At 36.7% G+C, this 18,070-nt stretch overlaps 2 protein-coding genes across 4 annotated transcripts in view; one reads left to right on the top strand and one right to left on the bottom strand.

Moving 5' to 3' along the window:
- Window positions 1–18,070, bottom strand: part of Ermp1 (endoplasmic reticulum metallopeptidase 1) — a 78,681-nt gene that overhangs the window by 805 nt on the left and 59,806 nt on the right. The window lies entirely within an intron of this gene.
- The window catches only part of Ric1 (RIC1 homolog, RAB6A GEF complex partner 1), a 94,317-nt gene that overhangs the window by 51,438 nt on the left and 24,809 nt on the right, over window positions 1–18,070 (top strand). For 2 of the 3 annotated variants that reach the window (XM_041661232.1, XM_041661231.1), the window contains exons 4-12: window positions 532–639; window positions 5,689–5,831; window positions 5,951–6,087; window positions 7,804–7,895; window positions 8,893–8,981; window positions 11,743–11,887; window positions 13,493–13,541; window positions 15,238–15,390; window positions 17,358–17,561. In XM_041661232.1, the coding sequence (XP_041517166.1) occupies window positions 532–639; window positions 5,689–5,831; window positions 5,951–6,087; window positions 7,804–7,895; window positions 8,893–8,981; window positions 11,743–11,887; window positions 13,493–13,541; window positions 15,238–15,390; window positions 17,358–17,561 (1,120 nt within the window). The remainder of the gene's footprint in view (window positions 1–531; window positions 640–5,688; window positions 5,832–5,950; window positions 6,088–7,803; window positions 7,896–8,892; window positions 8,982–11,742; window positions 11,888–13,492; window positions 13,542–15,237; window positions 15,391–17,357; window positions 17,562–18,070) is intronic. The other variant, XM_041661233.1, reaches the window with a different exon arrangement.

Genomic DNA, 18,070 nt, shown 5'->3' with positions numbered 1-18,070 from the left:
ATTCTGATAAATACCCAGAGAATAGGAATCAAAGATAGGGTGTTGAATAAGGTGAAATGAATGAACAGTTTAGACCATACACTACTACATGTGGAATTATATACTATATCTATTAGTTTCCTAGCTAGGGAAGCTCTTGTAGTCATTTTAAACAAAATGTTTTTGGTTCTCTTGAGAGTTCATCTTAATTTTCCCTTCCTCTTTCCTCCATTCTTCTGTCCCTCCTCCCTCCATGTCTCCGTCTCTCTTTCCCTCTATCCTTCCATTCCTTCACTCCACCACCCATCCATCTCTCTCTTCCTCTGCTTTTCTCCCTCAGTCCCTCAACACAAGTTGCATTAGTTAAGCTTACTTAATCTAGTAGATATATAAATGTATCTACTGTGATAGAACTCAAGTTTGAGTTTCATTTGTGAATCTATAGGATGAACACCTGCTTTCTAAGTTTGGTTATGTTTAATTCAGTGTATATTAGGTGCAGAGTGGGGGCAAATTTAATATTTTATCTTAACCCTGTGCTTTTTCTCTTAGAGGAAGTCCACAAATGAAGGGGATACCTCATTTCAAGGAAGAACATTGTGCCCCAGCACTAAATTTAGAAATGAAGAAAATATTGGATTTGCAAGCACCCATCATGAGGTATAGTATGCCGTCTAAATTTGACTTTTTTGGCCACAAGAGACCATGTAGTTGGTTAAACACATGACCAACAAGAAAATTGTTTTGTGTCAATTTATATCTTGTTTGGTTCTATGGTATGTAACATACTAAAAAAGACTGTGTTAGAATCATATATTTTGAGGAAAAGAGTGGCTGTTCCTTTTACAGCCTCCACACATTTCTTGGAAGTGCATGTACCCTTGAAAAAACGTTAAGCCTTCTGGGTCCAGAGTGAATAAAGGTTGTTGGCAAGTGGGGAGAAATACTGAAAATCTATTAGTACACAGTGGGTTTTTTTTTTTAAGTGATTTTTACAATTTGACTTTGTTTTCTTAATTGTTCATGATTGATCTTTTAGTTGTTAAGACAATTTCATATCATTTCTTCTGCATATATATGATTTATATAAACAGTATACAGCTATGAAAACAATGAGGCTCATTCCTCCGGATATACTGAGTGATAAACAAGGAGTCTAGTACTAAGAATACCTGGTTTTAAAAGGTATTACAAATTTGTTGTTCTGGAAGAATACATAAGAAGCTAATGAACAGATTTGAGAAAGAGATTTTTTAGTAAGTATCTTTCAAAGACACTGAACCATGGGGCCAGCAAGATGGTTCTGTAGGTAAAGGTGTTTGCTTTCCAACTTAATGACCTGAGTTACCTCCCCAGTACTCACATGATGGAAGTAGAGAATTGATTCCCAAGGCTGTCCTCTGGCCTCCAAACATGCACCATGGCATGCCTAAGCATTCTCCCCTCCCCTCTAGATAAATAAATAAAAATGTGAAACAATTTGAAAAACAAAAAGACTGAATATATAACTATAAAATGAATCTGTTAGACTATATATGTAATTCCTCTTTTTAAAAAGACCTCTCTGATTTGTAGTTCTAACAAAGGGTTTTTGCGTTGTTTCTTTTGTCAAAATAGCACTGGAACAAACTGTGCAAGATTGGCATGTAAGCAGCGGGCTGTTGTCATTGCTCTGTTTAGTCTGTTTTCTTATTTTTAATCCCCTCATGGAAAAGAATGTCTTTGTTATTTGCGTAAATGTGATTAAACTAAAAAAATTAGCATATTCACTATGTTAATCAAAGATTACTGGTCACTTCAGATTTTATTTGCTCAAGATGAAAGCCCTTTCAAGAATATGACTTGAGATGGCTCAGTGGGTAAGAATGCTTGCTGCATAAACATGGGACCTAAGTTCAAATATTCAACACCCACATAAAAATAGGTGTAGTCACACACAGGCCTATAACTCTAGTGCTGTGATGGGCAGACAGAATTGCTAGGGATTGCCAGCTGCCTTGCGCCAGTTCAGTGAAAGATGCTTTCTCAAGGAAGTAAGGTGGAGTGTGATAGAGCAGTGCACAGCTTAGTCCTCACATGTGTATACGTGGGTGTGCAAGCACACACACACACACACACACACACACACACACACTATTGTGGTAAATTTTAATAGACTGTTACTTGATGCAGAAGGAATTTTGAACGTATACCAAAAAGGTATAACAGTCCAACTTGGTTTTATGCCTCCACCTGGTGGTAAAGCCATGTAACATCTGGAAATAGAATAGAAAAAGAGCCTTTGCAAAAAGAATTTCTGGGACTGGATGTGTAGCTCAGTAGTAGTGCCTGTTTTCACCATGCTCAAGGCCCAGTATTCAAGTTTTAGCACCACCAAAGGAAAGAGGGAGGAATTGTGTGTGGCTGTACTGTGTGACAACTGTACTGGATAGTTTTATGTCAACTAGACACAAATTAAAGTCATCTGAGAGAAGAGAGCCTTAATTAAGAAAATGCTTCCATAAGATTGAATTGTAGGCAAGCCTATAAGGTATTTTCTTAATTAGTGATTGATGTGGGAACATAGCCCGTTGTGGTGCCATTTCTGGGCCGGTGGTCCTGGGTTCTATAAGAAAGCAGAGTGGGCAAGCCATGGGGAGCAAGCCAGTAGTAAGCAGCACCCCTCCGTGACCTCTGCCCTAATCCCTGCCTTCAGGTTCCTACCCTGTTTGAGTTTCTGTCATGACTTCCTTCAATGATGAACTGTGATAAGGAAGTATAAGCCAAATAAACCATGTCCTCCCCAGCTTGCCTTTTGGTTATAATGTTTCTTCACAGCAATAGAAACCCTAACCAAGACAGTGACTTTCACGTGTGTAAGAGTAGATTCTGCAAATTTAGGTGGTTGGGAGTTTGTCTCAGATTTCTCTCAAACTTTCAAAGAAAGAATTACATTTCAAGCAAAACTATTAGCTGGTCTAATATATACTTCTTGGAAATTATCTATACATTTGTAAAATGAAAGAGAAGACACTGAAAGACTATATAATCAGTTATTTTCTACTATCACAACCAGTGTAATCAATTAAAACTGGAGATAGTAGTTATAATGATGCTTATATGAGTAAAAAATACTGTTACCTTTTATTTTTGATTAAATAAAGATTAATACTAAACATCCATCTTTTGTTATTACTTGAATACAGAGAATGTATAAAAGAAAAAAGTTGTAATTATGAGTTGTAATAATTGGTTAATCAGAAACACTATTTTACTTTGTTACATGTGACAGTATATGATTAAATGAATCATATTCCTTACTAACATGTTAATAAAATCATTAGGAACTCAGTATCCTAAATTGAAAAATATCTATGCTTGAATCCTGAATAATCTGTGGAGCCAATGGTGCAGTAGTCTAACTCAGAACATAGTATATTTGTGTGTCTTTAGTATGCACTTACAACTAAGAATAATACTCAGAATATCTTAAGAACCAGTGTGGCATGAAAAGACCAAATTTGTTGGGCTTGACATTTATTCTAAAAATTAAATGGTAGTGGCAATTGGGTGGTTTGGGACAAGAGCCGTTTTTCAACTTTTTGGAGAAGTATTCATTACTTTATCAACTGACATTAGCCATTGTTTAACAAGTTTGTTTACTTTTAATTGAATGAGGTAAATGGTATTTCTTTTCATATAGTGATATTTTATTTATGTTTTTAATAAATAAAGTTTGCGTAAAGATCAGGTCAAAGCTAAACCACTAGAGGTCAAGCAGTGGTGGCACACACCTTTAATCCCAGGGTTAAGAGGCAGATGTATCTCTGTGAGTTCAAGTCCACCCTGGACTAACCAAGATCAATGAAGAAATAAATCCAGGTGGTGGTGCCTCACACCTTTAATCCTAGTACTAGGGAGTTATACACTTTTAATCCCAGCACTAAAGGGAATATAAAATGGGAGAAGAGAGAGGCTAGTATAGTCTGTTTAGTCTGTGGTCACCCAGCCTTGGTACAGGTAAGACTTCTATAGTGGCCTGGCTACTTTGCTTTTCTGGTATGAGTCATCAGTTAGATGCAGAGAAAGCAAGATGAAATGCCTCACTGAGAAAAGTCACCAAGCCACATGGCTAACTATAGATAATAATTATGGATTAATTTAAGTTAGAAGAGCTAGTTAATAATAAGCCTGAGCTAATAGGCCAAACAGTTTATGATTAATATAAGCCTTGTGTGTTTCTTTGGGACTGAACGACTGTGGGACCGGGAGGGACAGAAACTTCTGTCTACATTTTCATGTAGATTTGTGATGTGTGGCGGGTGGAGAAAGAGAAGGAGAGATTGACATCTGGTGCTTCCTCAGTTGTCCTCCATCATATTATTTTGAGATAGGGTCACTCACTGAGCCTGGAGTTCAACCATTTGCTTAAACTTCTGGTCAGCAGACTTCAGAAATCCACCTATGTCTACATCTCAACACTCCCAGCACTAGGATAACAGATATATGCTGCCACACCTGTACATTTTAAGTGGGTACTAGGAATCTCAGCTTGGGTCCTTACACTTGTGTCACAGAACAAAATCTGACCTTCCCAGGGGGAGAGCGTGGCAGAGGGTGAGGGGCAGGCAGACAATTGCATGACCCTGACTTTACCCAGACTGCTCTCCCATATCAAGGAGGCAAGCATTACCAACTGTGCTATCTTCTCAGCCCTCATATAGATCATTTGTCATTTATATCACAATTGTTTTAAGTCACTGTGTGTTAATTCAACATTGGGATTGTATAATAGTCTACTTATACTATGAACTTTTCTTCTTCCTCTGGTTCACATTTTCCTATCTGTATATCTGGTCAGTTATTGCAGCTTTGTTTATTACAATGTAGAGATTATATGCTCTATTAATTTTCAGGTATATTGTCACTACATGTGGCTACTGTTATCAGATTGTACACATAAAGAATTCCTATTTTTGAAAATTTTTATTAGGCAGTGCTAGAGAATTGTTTGTTACATGTACAGTCTGTGGTTTCAGTTTGTCATCCTTTGGTTAGTTACATCTATTTTTCTTCTTCAATGTCCTCAGTCACACAACACCAACTCATTATTCTTCTTTAATTTGTTGTCTCTATATTTCAAGTTTTTAATCTATATTAAAATTATAATAAAATTATAGACAGGTGGTGTTCTGTAAGGATTTAATGATCTCCTTTTTTAAAGTTAAAAATGTTGTCATTTTTGTTTTGTTTCTCTTAAATTGTTTTAGGTGGCAGTCCCACTGTGTAGTTCCTGACTATCCTGGAATTTACACAGTGTAGATTAGGCGGGCTTCAAACTTAAGAGTTTGAAGGTTTATTACCTTACAGATGTTCAGCCTTGCTTGCAGAAGCTCACTCTGTCTGTCTGTCTCTCTGGTCTGTCTGTGTTTCTCCTTCCTGCCTGCTTGTGTGCCTGCTTTCTCTCCCTCCTTCCCACCCATTCCCTTTTTTTATCTTTCTTCCTTTCTTTCTGAAATAGGGTCTTAATGTGTAACTCTGGCCAGACTGGCCTTGAACCCATAGAGATCCACCTGCCCTCTGCCTCTTAAATGCTGGAATTAGAGGTGTGTGCCACCATACCTGGCTTGCAGAAAGCATTTTTTGAAAGCAGTCAATCATTTATACTCATTACTTTCCCAGTATGCTGTCTTAAAAGTTAATTGACTTAAGTTGCTTGCTTCTCCCCAGTTTGCAGTCTGTGCTGGAAGATCTCCTTGTGGCAACTTCTGATGGACTTCTTCATCTAATTCATTGGGAAGGAATGACAAATGGAAGAAAAGCCATCAATCTTTCTACAGTACCATTTTCAGTAGATCTTCAGTCATCTAGAGGTAGTTATACTTTCTATATGAGGTAGAACCAACTTAATATACAACATATGGAAGTACTACGCAAATATATAAAACAATAGTTTATTATAACCCTACTCTATTTCCTTATTTTTCTTCAGTAGGCTCATTCCTCGGCTTTGCAGATGTGCACATTAAAGATATGGAATACTGTGCCACACTTGATGGGTTTGCTGTTGTGTTTAATGATGGTAAAGTTGGATTTATTACACCAGTGTCCAGTAGATTTACTGCAGAGGTATGGATTGTGTGTTTTGTATTATTTTATTTTGCTTATTAATTTTACTTTGTTAGCAAATCCTATGTTCTCTTAGTTTGTATAATGTTTATTTAAACTATAAGTCAGTTATGGGGCTTTATCCTGCAGAAAATCACTATTTGCTTCAGTCTTCTCCAATCCCAACACAGTCATAATCTTTTCATCTTTCCAAGAAAGTAATTGTTTTAATGAAGTTACTAGCCATTGTTTACATGTTAGACAGTATGTGAGTTGTGTTGATACCAAACTATAAAATATGTTAATGATTAGGTTTTCCTTTTCTGCAGATTTTTAGTTTCACTGGGAGTTAATAATTCTTTTGTTCTTTATGTTTACTCTGTGTGTATGTGTGTGCCTTTGCTTAATTATGTACACATGTATGTTTGTATATAGGCAGGGTGCGTGTGCTTGTAGAGACCAGAGGACAACCTAGGCTGACATTCTTAGCCACTGCTAATCTTACTTTTTGAAGCAGAGTCTCTCATTGGTCTAGACCTGGCCGACGAGTCTTAGAGACCCGCCAGTCTTCACCTCCATCACTGGGGTTACGGGTTACCAGTACATAACAACCAAACCTGGCTTTTTACACAGGTTCTAGGGGTCAAACTGAGGTCCTCACGCTTGCACAAGCACTTCACTGAGTTGTCACCTCACCCTCCATTAACTTATTCTTTGTACATTTACCACTTAACCCCAACCTGACTGTCAATATGAAAGTATCGTCTCCATTTTTTAGATCATTAGTGTTTGTTTAATCTTCGCTAAGATATTCCTGTTAGAGCTTTCTAGACTACTCCTGACTAGAGTTCTTCTCCAGACTGGTTCCTTACTATACACCTTTAACAAAGATGTATTTTCTGGTTTTCCACCATCATCATCCCAAGTAGTCTCTTTCTTAATTATATAGTCTTTAATAGTTGTTGATTTTTTTTTTGACTTTTAGATAGTAAATGTGCAGATTTTGTTGCTGTTCAAGACCCAAAATAAAAATGAATCATTCTCTGTTTTGTTAGATTTTGTTATATGATCTCCATTGTGGGGTTTGTTAACTAGGTTATATCTTTATGGGGGTCCTCCCCGCTTCTCTTTTATTCTACGCCTTTCTTTCTCCACTTTGTGTCTCCAGGGTTCCTTATAAAAGAGTTCTAGAGTCCCCTCCAGAGGATATGTTTACCTGACTTCCCTGATACTCTGATATTTGAGTTTTGGAAGTGTTAAAAACTATCAGGTTCAAGGAGTAAACTTGGACTTTTCTTTGATGTTCAGTTTTTCTCAAAGGAAAAATGTTCAGTTTTCTATTAGGTAGAAGTTGGGTCTTTGTTGGCTATTCACAATGGGAATGTGCTCAGAAAGGACCCTAGTCTTCTTACCTAGACTTTGAACCACCTCTACCATTCTTTTAGTGACACCCAAATTCCCAGGAATTTTGTGTAAAGTAAGCGATTTTTAAGCATTCTTTACTATTTGTGTGCTTCTCAACTTCTAAAATTTGCTAATGCCTTCCATTTTTTTCTTTGTATTCACTACCTTATGCTTCTTGGGAGAAAATACTTAGATGATAGTCTTTGTGAGAGATGTCTTACGCAGGTGAAACCAAATGATACCTTGTTAAACTGAACCTTTATTGAATGAGAATTATCTGGACTATAAAGGTTAGGGGAACACTTTTTAAACTTCAAGTTTTTCTTGTTGTAGCAACTTCATGGAGTTTGGCCACAAGATGTTATTGATGGGACATGTGTAGCAGTAAATAACAAGTACCGACTTATGGCATTTGGTTGTGCAAGGTAAGATAGATAGGGACTTTGACTCTAAGTTAAGCTTAAGATATCTCAACATACTTAGGGACTTGGTTGTGCCTGCCATAATTATCAGTCATCTTAGTATAAAATATAAAGATGTTTTATTATTTTGAAACAAAGGTAAAGAACAGATTTCAAAGGTTGAACATTTTAGTTTGTAAAAGTGTTTCAAACTGTAGAAATTGAAATACAAATAAAAAAGAATAAATAAGTTTAAATTTAGATTCTTAATTGTTAATCCTTTAGGATATCTGTGTTTATATTCTCTTATATGAATATGTAGTTTTATTTAGTGAATATTTTTAAAGCTCACATATAAAATCAGTTTTTTGTTGTAATTCATGTAATGGAGAGTTTTCAAACAAAATTGAAACTTGAACACTGTGACACATGTTTATGATCCTAGCATTCAGGAGGTTGAGAGGATCAAGGATTTGAGGATGTTGATTATAGCCTGGCCTACAAACACATATAGATCAGTCTTAGTAAATTCCTTTAAAATGGGTGTGTGGGGGGCAAAAAAGAAGGGAAAAATTTATGTTCATGGTATGCAAAATTATGTTTGTCTCCTAAAGCAAGTTGAAGAGGAGGGTGTCTGTGTGGAACACACACATGTATTTGCTGCCCATATATTAACATATTGTTAAAGTTCATTCTTTCATTGTTATAGATATGGTACTGTATGAATATACCAGTTTAATTTTCCTTCCTCATGTTGCTATGTGTTAAGGTTGTTTTTACTATTTGCAGTTATATACAGTAGTATAGTGAACAGTGTATGTGTTTCCTGGAAAATGTCAGGGATTTCAAGAGGAAAGGGATGACTAGACTGTAATCTCTGCGTTTGTTCAGATGAGGTGACTACTAATTATTTACAAAATGTTTTTCTACTTTGTACACCTTTCACTAGAGCATAGATTCCCATGATAATGCTGTTTCTATTCATTTTTGTCATTTTTCACTAAAAGTGTTGTTTTTACAGTGGTTCTGTGCAAGTTTATACAATAGATAACACCACTGGAGCCATGCTGCTATCTCATAAATTAGAGCTTACAGCGAAACAGTATCCTGGTGAGTATCTATAATGTCTCTCTTGATCTGTGAGGTTCCATTCCAACACTGCCACACCTGCAAGCAGTGGATGGCTGACACCATGGCGAATACTGAATTCTGTGTACTGTTTCTCCCTTACACATGCAGTAAAGTTTTACTTATAAATTAGGCATAAGAAGAGATACCCCGTATGTTAGTTACTTGTCTCATTGCTGTGACAAAATGCCTTACAAAAGCAACTCAAGAAAGGACGATTTGAGGGCTGGAAAGATGTCTCAGCAGTTAAGAGCACCAACTGCTCTTGGCCAGGACTTGGTTTGATTCTCAGCACCCTAATGGCAGCTCACAACAATCTGTAATTTCAGCAGCTGGTTTCTACAGGCATTAGAAATCAAAGTGGTCCATTGCGTGTTGGCAAAACACCCATACACATAAAATATTTTTGATTAAAAAAAAGTGTTTATTTTGGCTTACAGTTTAAGGGGTACAGCATGTCATGACGACAAGAGCATGGTGGCAGGAACATGAGAGGCAGCACTGGCTACAGTGTGCCTGTTGTCAAGAAGTAGAGAGAGATGAGTTCTGATGTTTAACTTGCTATTTTTATTCGGTCCAGATCTCCAGCTGATAGGATGGTACTTACGACCCATTCTCCTCAAGGAGTCCTTTCTGGAAACACCCTCACATATACCCAGGGGTGTGTTCCCACAGTGATGTAGTCAAGCTGACAGTGAAGATGAATCCACTTTCGTTTGATCATCACAGGGTGTATGAATGTATTGAACTGTCACAGCGTGTTCTATAAACAACACAATTAAAATAACCAAAACCTTAAAAATAAGTGATAATAAAATAGAAGTCATTTAGTTACAACTAAAACTAAATTTTTTTTAAACTTTTTTTTCTTAGTTTTTGGGAGTATGTGGGTTCTTGGCTATGTCTTCTACACCTGATTTTAGCAGTAAGTCCTCAAGTATCATAGTATGAGTTAATCTATGATTTTATTTCATATCTTATTCTGGTAGACTCAAATGGAAGACTTACTAGCTGGTGTTTCTTTCTCTTAGCTTAGGTTCTTCAACTCTAAAAATCTTGGCAGCCTCTTCTCCATTGGCAAATGTAGCAACTCATTCTCTCTATCATTTATACACACGCATGCATATACACATTAGTTTTTTTTAGTATAAACCTATTTTCAGTTCAATTCACCATGCAGCATCTAAGAAATGACTCGTTTGTTTTAGGGCGGGCCCTTGCTTAGGGTCTGCACGTGGGCCTTGTGTTTCCTGCTGTGCCATGTCAGTCTGTATTCTCTGCTCATGTCTTAAACCACAGGCTAATGCCTCTCCTGTGTTAGAAGTGCATTTGTTACATACTAGAGTAAAATTCTTACAGTCTGAGGTGTGGCAGCAAAACCAGGACAAGTTTCTTTTTCATCAGTTTCAAGAAAGAGAATTACAAGCCAATCTGCCTTATGAACATTGATGCAAAAAATCAATAAAATGCTGGCAAACCAAATCCAAGAATACATCAGAAATCATCCACTACGATCAAGTCAGCTTCATCCTAGAGATGCAGAGGCGGTTCATCATACGAAAATTTATCAATGTAATCTACCATATAAATAAACTGAAAGAAAAAAGCCATATGATCATCTCATTAAATGCTAAAAAAGCATTCAATAAACTCCAACACCCTTTTGTAATAAAGGTCTTGGAAAGATCAGGGTTACGAGGAACATTTCTAAACATAATAAAAAACAATATACAGCAAGCCAACAGCCACCATCAAATTAAATGGAGAGAAACTCAAAGTGATTCCACTATAATCAGGAATAAGACAAGACTGTCCACTCTCTCCATATCTATTCAACATAGTTTTTGAAGTCTAGCTAGAGCAATAAGACAACAAAAGGAGATCAAGGGGATACAAATTGAAAAGGAGGAAGTCAAACTTTCGCTATTTACAGATGATAAGATAGTATAACATAAGGGGTTTGTTTCTTTCAACCACATTAATTACACAAATTGTAAGAGTGAGGACTGAGTTGTTATGTGACTAAGGATTGTCATGAGACTTTGGTTTACTGTTCTATGTAATGATGAACTAAGGAAAATTTCCCTGGCTCATCTACATGACATCTCTTTTTCTCCTTTGTACCATGGATACAGCCTGTATAATCTTGGCATTACCGTGTATCTTTACTAGTTTTCCTCGTGTGGGCATGCTCTGAACTTTATCTCCTGACCCTTACATGCTATGTGAGTCACCAGTAATGATAGATTCTCAGAGAGAAACAACTTTGTCCCAGTATTTTGGGATGTTCAACATCATACTTGTTTCGGTGTGAAGAATCATAATGGATGTTATTTGATGTACTACAAAAACAGATATTCACTCCCAGCATTCATTTTTATCACACACACTATGCAAAAGACTTATGTGTATTTTTCTCTGAGGAGAATGTTTCTGCAACCTTATCCCCATTTTGCAGAAGCTGGTCTGACAACTTTGAAGATTATTACACAGTGGTAGTTATTCAAGATAATCATGGCAAAACTAGCCTTCACTCCCTACAGTTCACCTGCATTCTGAGGTTGTTCACATAGATCAGACAAAGGCTGGTGCCTTTATTTTCAGTACCCTCCATGAACAGGACTCATCTTGGAATCCATGTAGTCCATGCCGTTCAGCTTGTTCAGATTTGAACATACAGCTTGTAAAAAGTACTAAGTATTTCTGAGCAATCTTTTTAACCCTTCTTACTATCTTTTCACAGACATTTGGAACAAGACAGGAGCTGTTAAATTGATTAGATGGTCTCCTGACAATAGTGCTGTAATAGTAACCTGGGAATATGGAGGTCTTTCTCTATGGAGTGTGTTTGGAGCCCAGCTGATTTGTACCCTTGGAGGAGACTTTGCGTGAGTGAACAAAGAGAAACTTTAGATAAATAACCCATTGTTTTCTGAGCAGCTCATATATTCAGAAATACAGTGCTTAGAGCTACCTTGAAGAAAAAATTCACCCTTAAGACATTTTTTTAGTAGCATACAAAACAGTAGAGCTTATTGTGTACATGTTCACATGTAGGCATCAGTGCACTTCGCCCGTATTTTCCCTTCTTTTCACCAAATAGCTCCCTCTTCCTTCACACCATGTATTTGTATTTAAATCTAGACTGAACACATAGAAACATGCAGTATTTGATGCCATGTGACGGAACTCACATGGAGGGGTTTTTATTAACGGAAAGAGAACATAAAAAAAAGAGAAGAGAGAGAGAAGCAGAGACCAGCTTGCCTCTTCAGAAGAACAGTGGGAAGGGACTGAGAATGGGTGGAGCTTGTCTCTTAAAGAGACCTTTTGCACTTGCATACAGACTTGGAAAGGACCCTTACCTGGCCAACATTCTGCCTGAATGCATCCTGCCAGGTGACAGGGGCCCGCATAATGCCTGAATCCTAGCATTCCCATATTTTCCTTATTATAAAAAGGTGAGGAAATTAAAGGGGATAGCAAGTGGGACAGGGATGGGGCCACCAGGTTCTCAAAACTGCTTCTTGATGATATGGGCATTGACCATCTTGGGGGGGGGGGGCTGAGAAAGCTGGGGTTTTAGTCACATCCTAGGGTAGCCGATTGTCTCACTGCTGGCCAGGTTATGTGGAACCATCTGGTGCCTCTTGAACCTGGCAAGATATTGGCAGAGCAGAGGACAAGGTTAAGTTTAGGGGGAAAAAAAAATTTTTTTTTAAGGTCCTGGTAATTAAGGAAATTGGGTGTCAAGATCAGGGAAAGGGGGGACGCCGGCTTAGGCTGCTTAGGAAGGTAGGGATGCATCTGACCTGCTTGAGGTGAATCTTATTACAAGAATTCTTTGAGTTTACAGAAAGATACAAGTTTTAGATGCACTAACACCCATTGCCTTCTCTCATTTCCCCTTCTCTTCTTTCTTCCAGGACCACTATTACACCATCATAGTCTCCTCTTACTATCATGTCCTATATATAGATTCTGCATATGAGAGAAAACGGGATAATCTCTCTGAGTGTGTTTATATTTCACTTAACATGATCTCTAGTCCATCTATTCTTATTTTATCCTTATACCAAAACATTTTGTGAAATTCAGATTTAATTTGTTGAGTATATGTTAATTCTCCAAACATTTACCCTTCTAAACTGACAGTTGATTCAATAAAATTACTTACTGAGACCAAACACTAGGGAAAATACACTTCCTTTTTTGAGCTCAGTTGTGTATATGACCTCATGTTAAAATATAAGATGGACTGCTGATCTTGGTAGTGTAGCACACACCTTTAATCCCAGCATTCAGGATGCAGAATCGAGGCTCCTTAAAATAGAAATATGTAATAATGCATGAGCGTTTCATTTTCATCCACTATTATGTATTTCTGTTTTAAAGGAGCAAATTCGGTTTGTTTATTTTTAAGCTGAAGCTAAGTGGTATCTGTGTTGTGTGTAATTGGAAGATGATCAAGAGAAGTTTCTGTTCTGTTTCAGTTACAGGTCTGATGGTACCAAAAAAGAGCCCCTTAAGATCCATTCTATGGTAAGTACTTTCTACTTACAAACAGGTATAGCCTATAAAAATCATTGCTTTTTCCCTTTTCCTCACAGTGAATTCATAAAATCAGAAAGCATTTTTATCTCTGCAGATTTTTTCCTATAGTTCATTTTTGGTGAAGTTTATTAATTTGTGTGTTTAAGAAGGGGTTTACTAGGTGATGGTATTACACACCTTTAATCCTAGCACTTGGGAAGTAGAAGCAGGCAGATCTTTGTGAGTTCAAGGCCAGCCTGGTCTACAAGAGCTAGTTCTAGCATAGGCTCCAAAGCTACAGAGAAATCCTGTCTCAGAACAAAAAAAAAAAAAAAAAAAAAAAGAAAGAAAGAAAGAAAAAGAAAAAAGAAAGGAAAGAAAGAAAGAAGATAGGGCTTCTTGCTATATAACCAACATTCAGCCTCAAACTATATAGGCCAGGACTAGCCTTGACCTTATAATCCCCTTGCCACTGGAGTGATTTTGTCTCAAAAAATAAGGTAGATGGCTTCTGATGAATGACATCTTCTGACTTACACATATGCACGTGCACATGTCCACACATGCATGCATGTACACACCTTCGCACACCTAATATATAGGCACACAATTGTAAGTTTTCAGTATAATATTTTTGAAACTACCAGCCAGCGCCTTTGAATATCATGCATCAAGTGTTATTATCAGAGGTTCACTAAGTTGATATTTTATCCACAAACTGAAGAAGCATTTAGTTAGCTCCAGGTTCAAAGAAACCCTGACTCAAAGGAATAAAGAGAAAGCAATAGAATAGGAAATCAAAGATCACCTCTTGCCTCCATGTGTACCTGTACATATACTCTACTTATACAGGTATACATATACACATATGAAATAAACAATTATTAAGTTTTTAACAATTTGCAGCAGTCTGACCCTCACTCACCATTTTTTGGATTAAAGATAAATTACTATCTTGAAAAATACTATGATGGAATCTAGTTATAGAATATTAATTCTGAGTGGGCTTGGAGAAATACATTTAAATCTTTTCACTGTACACTTCACAACCAAAGAAATCTTTATCTAGAGGAACCAGATAGGTTGTGACCAAAGGTCAGGCTGGAATGAAAACACCAATGTCACAGCTTCCAATCCAGTGCTCTCTGCTGTTTCCAAAGCTGCATCTGTGGTAGATGCTTCCTCACTGAGCTTCTGGTCATACAGAGCTGTCTTCCGGAAGAATTTCTTTGTACTTGAGAAGCAGGTAAATTAAATTGAGATGTTACGGAAGGATTTTTAGAATTGGAACCCTGAAATTGAAGCTGAGAACGTGAGTTAGTGTCTTATCATTCTAAGTAGAGGGCAATGGTGGTGGTTTCCTCTAGACATAGATAAGGTGTACTTGACAGCTAAGAATCATTGGTTTTGATTTTTTTATAATTTATTTTGTGTGTCTGTGTGCAGGATGTCTGTATATGTGGGCATGCTACCATGTGACTACCAGAGGACAACATTACAGTTAGTTCTTTCCACCATTGTGCAGGTTCTGGGGTCAAATGCAGCTTCTCATAATTCCACATCTAGCGCTTTGACCTTTGTAGCCCTGGGTGTGATTCTTGTCTCTGGTTATTTTTCATGGTTTCAATATTTAACTGAAGTTATTATAAATAAGATAAAAATAACTTTTTGTTGCTTTGACTTTTTTTTCTCTTATTTCTTCAAGAGCTGGGGTGCAGAAGGCTATCACTTATGGGTAATCAGTGGATTTGGTTCTCAGCACACTGAAATTGAGTCAGACCTCAGGAGTATAGTTAAACAGTCCAGCATTTTGCTATTTCAGTTCATCAAGAGTGTACTCACTGTAAACCCTTGTATGGTAAGTAATTAAAACTGTGGGGGGTTGTTTGTTTGGTTTGGTTTTTTTTAGTGCCTTTTAACAGAATTTTAGACCCCTTTTAATGATTTGAATATATTTCTAAATCAACTATACCTTCCTTGTATACTTTCTGTGGTTCATGTATTTCTATAAAATTTATGCCATAATCTGAACATTTTCTGAACATGTTTTGAATTTTTTCATTTTATTTTTTTTAAAAAGTGCCACAAGCAGTCCTAAAGAAGCAGTATTTATATTTAAGATAACTTGAATAATTTAATCTTTATCTGAGTAAGATTATCCAAAGTGTGTCCATTTAGATACTACTTGGAAATGTTACTAGAGACTCCACAGGATTTAAAAAACAAACAAGCAAACAAAAAACCCATAAAACATTGTAGTTGGCTGGGGGATGGCTTAGTTGGTAAAATGTTCGCTTCACTCAGTGCATGAGGCCCTAAGCTGAGCATGGCAGTGCGCCTGTAATTTCAGCTCTCAGCTGCAGGTTCGGTGATGGACCTGTGTCAAAACATAAGGTGGACAGTGATTGAGGAAGACTTTTACTTGACTTCCACATGTGAGCACATAATCACACACATACCACAAAAAAAAAAAATCTGTTTTCATACATGAAATAAAGGCTTTAAAACAAAGAGTAAATTAGGACGCCAGGACTTAGGTTGTCATCACATCTGGCACAAAAATGTAGTTGTAATTTAAAAAGCAATATTCCTTATTCAGCTGTAAATTTTAAGAAAGTCTTTGAAGAAAATGTCTAAAAGCCTGCTTTGGAAAACATTTCCCCAAATAACAATATAAATATTTTGCAATACTTGTAATAAATATTTCAAAATGTAGTATAAACTTTTTATGTTTATTTCTCTGAATTAATATATATTATGTGATTACATATTTTAATATGCTACAGTTATATGCTATGAGTGCATATCTCTAACTATTATTAATAGCTTTTTAAAAATGTTTGATATAACCAGTTACTTAAAATTTATAACACATTAAAAATTAATGTGAAAATAACCCAGATCTCAGAACTCTATACTGTAGTTGAAAATTAAGGATACCCCCCCACCACCACCCCCCCAAAAAAATAAGGATAAAGTATATTTCCTGCTCCTCCACAGGCTGGGGAGATGGCTCAGTGAGTGGGTAAATGAGGAATGGATTTTGAATCCCCAGAACCTACATAAAAACCTGGTGGGCATGTCAGCCTGTCTGTAATCCAGCAGGGAGGAGATAGGGATGGAGATTCAAGAGCAAGCAGGCTAGTCTGCCTAGTCCAAGTAAAATTGGGTTCACCAAGAGATCTTGCTTCAGCGTATAAGGTGGAGAAGAGCTCTTGAGGAAGAGACCTGAAGTCAACCTTGGATCACCACAGGAATGTACATACATGGAAACACATATACGTACACATACACACTCTTACACAAAACAAAGTACCCTTGATTACATTTTGGACTAAATAGGAAGGGTTAGGATACCACTGTCTGATTTGAATATAAGAAATCTTCCCACCTTGAGAACTCTGGCCCTCTAATTGAAAATCAGGGCATAATTAATTAAAATCAGAAGTTGTTGCATTTGTCTGAATATCCATAGAAACTAACATAGTCAATTGTAAACATTGTGTACTTACATGTAGTTTTTCAGGTGTAGTTCTCAGAGTATCAGCATTTAGGATTGCTAATGAAAGGTACTATTCAAACATTTGTAAGCCTGGGCATTAGCAAAACACACTGTATGAAAATCTCATTAACACTAAAAATCACTAAAATATTGACTTTTCTAAATGTAATATATGAGATATTATGTAGATTCTGTCATCTGAAGAAAACCAATATTGTGATATGGTACATGTTCAACAATAAAATTAAAGCAGCATTTTACTTAATTGTCCCTACCTAATGCTGGTATTTTTATTTTCCCTTTTGCCCTCTTTCTCTGTCTAGAGTAACCAAGAACAGGTGTTGCTTCAGGGAGAAGATCGCTTATACTTGAACTGTGGAGAAGCCTCACAAACCCAGAATTCGAAGAGTTCTTCAGCACGCGCTGATCATATGCCCAGTCGGGGAAAGAACCCATTTGCAGATGGAGGTCTGGAGTCTCAGGGGTTAAGCACTTTACTTGGACATCGACATTGGCATGTTGTCCAGGTCAGTGTTCATTTACTGACTCTTTCATTGGTAATATTATCACTTGAGACCAGTTTTTAATTATTTTTATTACTGTATCTCTCTCATTGCTTTTATTTTATGTTTTTCCTTGCCTTTTTTCCTTTCCATTTGATAGGGAGTATATCCTCATCATTAATAGGATCAAGAACTAGAAGTTTATTTCTTTTCCCCTCAGTGAAGATAATTTTATTTTACTTTGAGCCTCTGTGTTGCTTAATCTAGCTCTATGAATTTGCATAGCCTAAAGAATATCCATTGCATGGAAAGTAGTGATTTGACCAGTACCCAGTAGAGCTGACTTTATATTTATAGTGCTTAATCACTTAACAATAGACCCAAATTGCAAGCTTTTGAACATTTGAGAAACTTAATGTTCATAATTTTATTATTATTTGATGTTTTTCCAAATTATGGCCTCATCCTGACACCACATTTAAGCTAGCAGGTTCTTTTAGTTTCTGACAGGTTGATATTTGATATGCATTAAT

The sequence above is a fragment of the Microtus oregoni genome, unplaced genomic scaffold, assembly GCF_018167655.1.
Source record: "Microtus oregoni isolate MIOR12 unplaced genomic scaffold, Mior012 000012F_ref0000307, whole genome shotgun sequence".
Taxonomy (NCBI): Eukaryota; Metazoa; Chordata; class Mammalia; order Rodentia; family Cricetidae; genus Microtus; species Microtus oregoni.
The sequence above is the reverse complement of the archived record's forward strand: the minus strand, read 5'-3'. Positions and strand labels throughout refer to the sequence as shown.